Genomic DNA, 9,118 nt, shown 5'->3' with positions numbered 1-9,118 from the left:
AGGTTTTGGCTATATACTCCATTCATAATTTCTGACAGGGAGGTAGTTTTACACTGAAAGATTAGAAGTTATCCTAACTGAATTACAGTGCAATTAGCTAGTGAGGTTGTAGAAACTCCCTCTTAGAGACTCGTAAAGAAAGCTAGGATGTCACTACTAATACCTGTTTTAGAACCGAAGTCAGATTCTGTGCTTGCTATTTTGCAGTCTTTCACAATAATCTTGGTCAAAACAAAACAAAAACATTGAAGAATCTGTACAGTAGAACATCAAATATGACATCACCTATTCCTTTTGAGTGGCTATTTAATACTTTTATACCTTCACTTTTGTAGAAAGTGCTGAAATGCAAAAGGCGCAACTCCATAGAGATTATTATTAGCAATACTAGCAATACAATACCTCTAACCCATGCCATTCTGTTTATAAGCAGGTAACTTGAGACTCTCTAACTCTTTATTACAAAATCTATTAGGAACCATTTGTGGATAGCAGCCTGAGAAAAGTAGGAATATAATTACTCCTAGAGCGTACCTTCAATCCTGGCGCTCACTTCCCAAACTCATTAGGCTTATTTGAAATGGGATTATAATGAACTAGCCTCAATGACTTTTCATTAATTTATCAATCACTGATATATCTTTTCTGAGAAAACATATTGAAATAATAAAGGAAATGTCTGAGACATGTTCTGTAGAGGGTATTATATGACCTCATTCTAACAACTCAGCAAATCTTGTTTTGGAGATGACTTTACTGATTTAGCCTGGGTAAATTAATACAAGAGCTACAGTATGGATTTAGGAAAGTGCCGAATGCATTCACAATCCATTTCAGAAAATTTAAATTCAGAGTAAAAGTAAACTTCCTTATGTTTATATGTGCAAATCATGACAGGAGACCAGTCTCCATTACATCTTATTACAATTTAAAATCACACTACTGTAATGTCAGTGTTATGCAAACCATACTCCTCAGAGTCTGCGTTTCCCCATGCTGGATCTCAGCATTAATACACCTTCTACAGAATCTCCAGGACAATCAATCATTCTCTGCCAAAGAAGTCGCTCTTCTCCTTGAGAATCCATCCAGTCAACTTCTTTGCCATTGCTTATACCTGGAAAATTGCAAAGCACAGTGGTCAGCTGATCTTTTTTTTTTCAATCAGAAAAATCATTCCACCGTTCATTCTGTTCAATATTTCATAAAAGTCCATTTCACAACATCCGCAAAGTTTCTATTAGAGGTTCATAACACATGGTACTCCAGATTCACAAGAACTATAGGAACTCTTATCAAACTGTCATCTATAGCTCTGATTTCCACCATTGGTACAGTGTAAAAGTTTGTTTCATTTAAAATGAGCAATGTTTTCATTTAGACTGGGATGTTATGTTTAGCTCTAATCACAGCAACCACATATGAAAGACTTAATATCTTAATAATATGTACATTACAAACTGGAAGCTGTTGCCCTTAAAAAAATAATTCCTAGGCTGAATTCTTACAAGAATAGTGGTATGGAGAATGAAATACTTTGAAAAATAAATCTAAAAACTCCCATTTGACTCTGGCCATCTTATTTTTGTATTAATTATAGGACAAGATCTTAGCTGTCCTTTTTATTGGGAATTCTAATCAGATTTACTTGCTTCTTTTATTAATTTTATTTTTATTATTTATTCTTTTTAGCTTTGTTTTTTAGGCAAACATCAGAATGGGTTATCATAAATACTTTTAAACCAAAGGCAGAAAATATTTTCTGGATCAGCCATCCATAAATTTGCAAAAGGCCTGAGGGCAATGATAAAAACTAAATTTTCTACCTGTTTTTCCTATCATTTAAGAAACCATATTGATATATTTATTATTAGATTTCTATCCTGTCTTTCATTCAGAAGCTCGAGGCAGCATATATAGGAAGCTTTCACCCTATTTTCCTTCACAGCAGAGCTCGGCCGAGAGTAACTGAGTGGTCCAAAGTCAACCTCCATAATCAAGCACGGGGTCTAAAACCTCCCTCCCAATCCAGCACCTTATGCATGGATGGGTGCATTTACATTCCCAGAAGCTCTGCATTTCCATTTCCCACATTTTTACAATATCTTTTCTGGAAGATATGGCAAGTTTTTCCTATGAGCTGCAAGAAAAAGAGCTAAATGGGTCTCTCAAGGGCTGCTGTCCATATCTAAATATAAAGAGTATTCTAGATATTCCATTTCAACAACCTTCTATCAAAAGGTAGATCTATCCATACATACCACTTCCAATACTCAAGCGAACACCTCCCAGGAAAATATTGCTGGCGAGAGACTCCTTGTCCCAAACAGTAAGTTCTACACAGACATTGTGTATATCTCTAGGGTTCAAGCCACTAAAAGTGAATGTATGATTCCAGTGAGGATTCACACTTTTTTTTATTACATGGGTTTTATGCTTCGAAGATTTGTTGTTGTCAGGAAGCAAATATCTAAGAGACAAAAGGAAGGGGGGAATAAGAAAAAGAATATGGAGGTCTGTTATGAATGTCATAATAATTATAATTGAGAAGATGCTGATTGAACTATCTTAACCCAACCCATTTTTAAAATGTGGCCACTGGCACATCACTCAACAGCTATGTGTGATCCATAGCCCTTCCCTCAAAGAAAAAAATACTATAAAAAACATTTGTCATAAGAGTTGGCCACTGCAACTTTCATTGAGCCCTTTTTCTAGAAGGAAGGATTATTTGGAATATTTTTACTTTCTTAAAATGAAACTCTGACATGGAGCGATACTGAGATTTACAAATAATACATGGTCATATAAGCTTATTTTGAGATTGTGATATTAGCCTGTAGTAGAAGGTGAATTATGAATTAGATCTGGATAGCAAATGCAAGATTACATCGGCTAACTGAGATTAAGAGATACAATACAATCCTGATATATGAACCGGTTGCCTACTATTATTTTTCCGTTTAAAATATTCAAAATAAGGTGGAAGGAAGTAAAGATTCAAAAATTCTAAATCTTGCCACTTGATGTTTACGGGACATTTTTGAGGAAACGAATAGATGATCATATAAGTGATCACCAGGGCAACTGGGATCAAGAATTTCATCGCTAAGCGATGTGATCGTAAAGGGTGACATCACACATTACTGGCTCACTTAGCAACCGCAATTCTTGCAGTCTCACTTGCTGTCACTGAACAGCAATCTTGTTAAGCAAGGCCCTCATATGATTCCCTGCCAGCTTTCCCATTGTCTTGGCTGGTGGGAACATCAGAAATCAGTCACGTGTCTTCAAAGATGCTGTGACAGCCAGAACTCTTAAGGACCTATCATAAATCCCTCCTTATTTAGTATCATAATTTTGAACAGTCACTGAACCAATGGTCATAATGCAAGGACTACCTGTATTCAATACAGAAATACTAAACGTCTACTAGCATACATAACCAGAGACAGAATGGGGGAAATCACCCTTTCACAAACGTATCTGAAGTGCCTCCTGATTTCACCGCCATTAAATTCTTGGCTTCCTTGATGACAATTTCCAATATGCCTCCTGATGGTATTTGAGAGGTTGCCTTTTTTTCTTTCTTTGAACTCTTCTTTCCTTTAGAATAAGGAAACAAGAATGGAGGAATATATGAAGCTTCCATATTTTGCACTGTAGCCTGTCTTAAGGTTAATAATGAATATACATCAAACCATGCCTCTTAACCAAGCCACAAATATCTCTGTCCTATAGAAGAGTATCTTGAATGGATTTATGCTCCAGATGCAACTTCAACATATATTTATGGCCCAAGACCAATCACAATAAAAAACAGTATATAATCTAATAACTATAAAAGGAAATTTTAAAATTGCAAATAAATCATAAAACAATTAGCAACAGTTAATAGCATGAAGGAGGAATAGCATGAAACAGTTTCTAACAGCTATGGCTATTGATGAAATTTTCAACCTTCTTAGAGGTTTTTGAAGAATGGTTACCTAGGAGAAGAATAATAGTCTCCTGGTCACAATGGCAATTAGAGTTATTAATAGTTGAACCTATTAAACTTGAGATATAAGTGATGAGGAAAATGATGCTTTTCTGTTTTTACAACATTATGTTCATTATATTTTAACTCTGGATGGGTGTCATAAAAAATAATAAAAAGCAAAAAAGGTCCACAATAAATCCTAGCTCATAGAGTAATTATTTAAAAATTGATCAGCACACCCCAAACTCTCTAACTTATCCAAACTTCATTTTTTCTCTTTCCATTCAACCATGTCTGATTCTCAGAAACTGCCTGGACAGTTTTCTTGGCAAGGTTTTTCAGAAGTCATTTATATTGATTGATTGATTGATTTATATTGGGCAATCTCTAAATTTATATATATTTATAAATTTATACATATAAATTTAGAGATTGCCCAATTCACTCACAGAGCAACTCTGGGCAGAGTACAACTAAAAATATGAAAATCTATGTTTATGGTTTGCCACTGCCCCCTTCCTAGGGTTGAGAGAAAGTGACTGGCCCAAAGTCACCCAGTGAGCTTTGAGCCTAAAGCAGAACTCATGATTTCCCAGTTTCTAGCCTAAAGCTTTAACCACTACACCAAACTGCCTCTCAAACACCAATTACTCATCATTAAAAATAGTTTTCTGGTGGACAGGAGTCTTGAAAAGTAGATTGCCTTTGAATTTCAGAAACCTTCTCCCTGTTTCTCTAGCCTCTGCTGAATTTGGGTGGGCACAGCTGATTGATTATCAGTTGTTCTCAGGATTCAGACAATCACACCAACCTTGGTCACCCCAAGATATACAGACACAAGGGAATTTTGAGTAGAAATAATTGGCAGCTTTTGCAGCATTTTGCATAGAATGAAAATATCAAGTCTTGTTACTCAACAAGATGACATTATAAGAAAATGCTGTTGAATAGAGAGCTAATGAATTTACAGCTAACAAATCCTGCCCTTGCTTCCAAAAGATATAGTGTTGAGGATGAATAATATAGGAAGATGAAATGATTTGCGGTTTCAAATTCTTTTAGAAAGTAGTAAACCAACTGAACAGCAACAATTTCAATGTTTTGTAGTGCTGGGTTTTTGTTCCTAATGTCTGCAGAAGACCATGAATTAAAACAATTCAAGGGAAACATTTCTGGATGCATCAAAGGGTTTTTTTTCTTTTACCTTGAATCTCTCCTAGGGGAAGTGTTAGGTTCCTCTCAGGTGGAGTGTACCGTAAAGCAACAATTAATTCTCCTTTGTACTGCAGCCCAATATCAGTGGAAATCTCCATCTAAAATAAGAAAGTAAAATAGAACAAAGTCTTGTTTAATAAATATTCGCCTTCACTTTTAGAGCATGTTGCACATTATTTTGAGGTATACATAAAGAGAAGTATACAGATGAAGATGAGCTTCAAATGACCAACCTCTACTTCCTACACTCTATAACAGTGGTGGCGAACCTATGGCACAGGTGCCAGAGGCGGCATGCAGAGCCCTCTCTGTGGGCACGTGCGCTGTCACCCCAGTCCTAGGCCTTCAGCTGGGTTTTATAAAACCTTTTCGTTTTAAGCCTCCGCTGCTGTGTACACAAAAAAAAAGGTTCAATCAATCAGTCAATTTCAACTTCTTGCGGGGAAAAAAAAGATCTTGCAAAGTTAGAATTGATTGATTGAACTTTTTAGTCCCACCCAGTCTGCTGCTACCACTGCAGCCATGCCCAGCCAATGGGCCACACCCACCCAATTGGCAACACCCAGCCAATGGGCCACACCCACCTGGCACCCAACAATGCATAAGTGGGTTTTGGGTTGCAGTTTGGGCACTCAGTCTCTAAAAGGTTCGCCATCACTGCTCTATAAGCTTCCAGCAAGGAAGTAGGAAGGGGTTTTCTTTAAAATGTCCAGTTCCTAGGTGTTTTTGTCTCTCTCTTAAGACAGCTTGAACCACCACAAAGCTTCTTCCAAACTGCCCAACACATGCCCTCTGTTTGCCTACTAGATAGAGGACAAAAGCGACCAACTTTTCCTCTGCAATGTGGAGGGTGCTCGTGAGACAGGCTTTCTTTGTTGGTGGCCATAGGAATGCAAGTTTAAGTTTAATAAAGAGCTTGGATCACTGACAAGTAAAAGTGGAGCTTTTCTGCAAACCCACTGCTAGTTCTTTAATAGGGACAGAAATGGGAACTAAGGGGTCTTGTGACGTTCAGCATTGTTCTAATATTTATGTAATTGACAGTAAACCTTGTCGCTACAATTCCCACTTAACTCTAAGCTTTATGCAGACTTCAATAATATCACAATGGCTTTGCTATTCCTGTTTTTCTATCAAATTTATCACATTAACGTATTTTCAAATTTCAACAAAACAAGATAAATCAGAAATAACTCAAGTGTTAGGATGGGAAGGAAAACAAGAAAAGGAACAAAGGTGAATACATATTAGAACAATTAAATATACAATGGTATCAAGTTTTAAAAAAAATGAAACCACGACCACATGGAGCCACATATGCTTGGAGAAGGCCAGATGTTTCAAGAAAGAGACGTAACTCACTATGGTATTTATCTGACTTGAGTGGCCAAAATTCTTCATGAATCCAGGTGCTAAAAAAATGTTAGGATTATTACTTTGACAATATCAGGAGAGTGATAAGTGAGTTAGAGGGCTTCCCCCAAAATAGATATACTTGTCTTTACGCCGCGCCCTCAAGACATGGCTATTTCAGCTGGCAGGACTGGCCTAAGGGGTATTTTTAAATTTGGTTTTTAAACAACTTTTTAAAAAAGAAAAAGCCTATATTAATATTTCATTTTAACCATATTTTAAATTTTGTATATTGTATTAGCTATTTTGTTTTAAACTGGCTGTAAGCCGCCCTGAGTCCACCAGGAGAAGGGCGGGGTATAAATGTGATTAAAGTTAAAGTTAAAGTTAAAAAGTTAGATGCCTTTTCTCAACAGTAACAAACAAAAATATGTGATATGGGAATAATCCATTCCTTTTTGGACTACAGAAGCACAGAAGGTAAAAAGAACAGATTTCACATATTAGATTGCAAATGAAATGATAAAACTTGCAGTTTGTTGGACAGGAACAAACTGATCTGTCCAAGCTACAGGAAAACATACTGGCATCTAGAGTTTGAGAGCCACTTGCGATACAGCCTTTGTGGGACATACAATTCTTCCTCTGTAGTTTTCTTGTTGTGATGGCTTTAACTTAAAAACTCAAAGAACACTATACAGTGGAATAGACCCATCTTTCAGCTAAGTTGCCTTCAGCTAGTGGATAATTTGACTGCAATATAAATTTGCATGCCACTTCTTGAAACCAACAGGACCTTCTCACCTTCGGCTGAAGCATGAACCATTCATCAGCTTGATTTTCAAAGTTCCATGAGTCCAAGGGAATCTCTACTTCTCCCAGAAAGCTGTTACGCCCAAATCTGTCATAATGCCAGACAGAAAGTTGCAGAGTGCGAGTCTCAAGCTGCGTGTGGCTAATGACATACTATTGAGTGATAGAAAAGGAGCATATTTTTAAGGAAAATATTTTTAGGACCCAGTAAGTGAGAGTATAGAACTTCTAAGTATATCCAAAGGTATTAACAGATAATAAATGATGCAATATTTTCCCTTCCTACTAGTGCAATTCAAATTATGAAGGGAAATACATAAAATGTAATTATTCTCCTGAAAACCTGTTTACACCTGTCCTTCCATCTCCTCCTGTATGCATATTGATTTTGAAACATTATTCATAATTAAAATAGAAAAAAAATGAACTGGTGATACTAAATTCTCCAAAACTGGTAAAAGTGTTGTTATTAAGAAAGTTGTTCTTTAAATTCCACAACTGTTTTACATTTTTTATCTTTCTTGAATCATGTAATTGAAAATCCTTTTAATTTTTTTTTTTTTTGTTTTTTTGTGGGGTTTTTTTCCCTTAGTGATTTTTGACTGTTAGTTTTCCAGCCTTTGGGAATGGGAGGTATACAAATAAGATAAGCAAACAAATAAATAGATGAGGAGTCCTTGGTGCTTTCTGAGTTCAGAGTGCACCAAGAAATCTTCATTTCAACCCTGACCTACAAATATTCTCCTTTAAATAAATAAATGGGAAGCAGATGCCCAGGAAGTACAAGGAAGTGTCAACTTAATTTTGACATTGGGCAAAGTCTCAAACAAATTATAAAGAACATATCTATGAGCACTTGAATAAGCATACTGCAATTAACAAGAGCAAGCATGGTTTTGTTGCAAACAAATCGTGCCACTGAACCATATTTCCTTCTTTAATAATAGAATTGCAGCTCAGTAGATCTGGAATGTTCTCAGGTTCTCAGCAAAGCTTTTGACAGAGTTCCTCATGACACATATTTTTCTTAATAGACTCATGATATATATATATTTCTTAATAAAGAGACCACCCAGTTATTTTGGAATTGGATGACACAAAAAATTAAAATTAATTAATTAATTAATTAAAATATAGGGTAGAAGATGCAACTGTTAAATGGCCTCAGTTGCCTGAACAATCTCATTTCATCTTGGACAGAAGAATTGAGTGGAATATCAGTGATTATTTTGGATCCTATGCAATTCAAAATGTTAATCAATGACTGAGATGATGGAACTGGATGACACAAGGTTTTGTGGATGACACAAATATGGGAGGATGACTTTAGATGAAACAGAAAAATCAAAAATATCTAGACAAAGTGGACTGAAATCCCTGAGGAAAGTAGGAGCAAATCACTTACAAGCACAACCCAAAAACTAGTTGGACATGTCCAGAGAGACACCAGAAACACAGCCCAACTCAAGGACATCTTTATCATGCAGGTACTGTGCAGCATATAAATAATTTAAACTAACAAACCAGTCAACCAAGAATTTCTCATTTTGACCATAGAGGAGCACCCGGAGGCTCCAGCTAGTCCAAAATGCGGCCGCGCGGGCGGTGTTGGGAGGGACTCGTCGCTCCCATGTAACACCGCTGCTACGCGAGCTGCATTGGCTGCCGGTGGCCTTCCGGGTGCGCTTCAAGGTGCTGACCATCATCTTTAAAGCGCTCCATGGCATTGGACCCGGATACCTTCGAGACCGCCTC

General features: G+C 36.7%; 1 protein-coding gene across 1 annotated transcript in view; it reads right to left on the bottom strand.

Annotated features, from left to right (window-relative positions):
- Window positions 1-235: 235 nt before the first annotated feature.
- The window catches only part of LOC107294769 (synaptotagmin-like protein 5), a 19,440-nt gene continuing 10,557 nt past the window's right edge, over window positions 236-9,118 (bottom strand). Inside the window, exons 7-11 of the mRNA XM_015824028.1 lie at window positions 7,355-7,516; window positions 5,187-5,295; window positions 3,471-3,606; window positions 2,262-2,470; window positions 236-1,117 (exon numbers count right to left, since the gene is read on the bottom strand). Coding sequence (XP_015679514.1) covers window positions 975-1,117; window positions 2,262-2,470; window positions 3,471-3,606; window positions 5,187-5,295; window positions 7,355-7,516 — 759 coding nt within the window. The 3' untranslated portion in view covers window positions 236-974. The remainder of the gene's footprint in view (window positions 1,118-2,261; window positions 2,471-3,470; window positions 3,607-5,186; window positions 5,296-7,354; window positions 7,517-9,118) is intronic.

Source organism: Protobothrops mucrosquamatus, unplaced genomic scaffold, assembly GCF_001527695.2.
Source record: "Protobothrops mucrosquamatus isolate PMUCROS unplaced genomic scaffold, P.Mucros_1.0 scaffold2089, whole genome shotgun sequence".
Classification (NCBI taxonomy): Eukaryota; Metazoa; Chordata; class Lepidosauria; order Squamata; family Viperidae; genus Protobothrops; species Protobothrops mucrosquamatus.
This window is presented reverse-complemented; position numbering and strand designations above follow the sequence as displayed.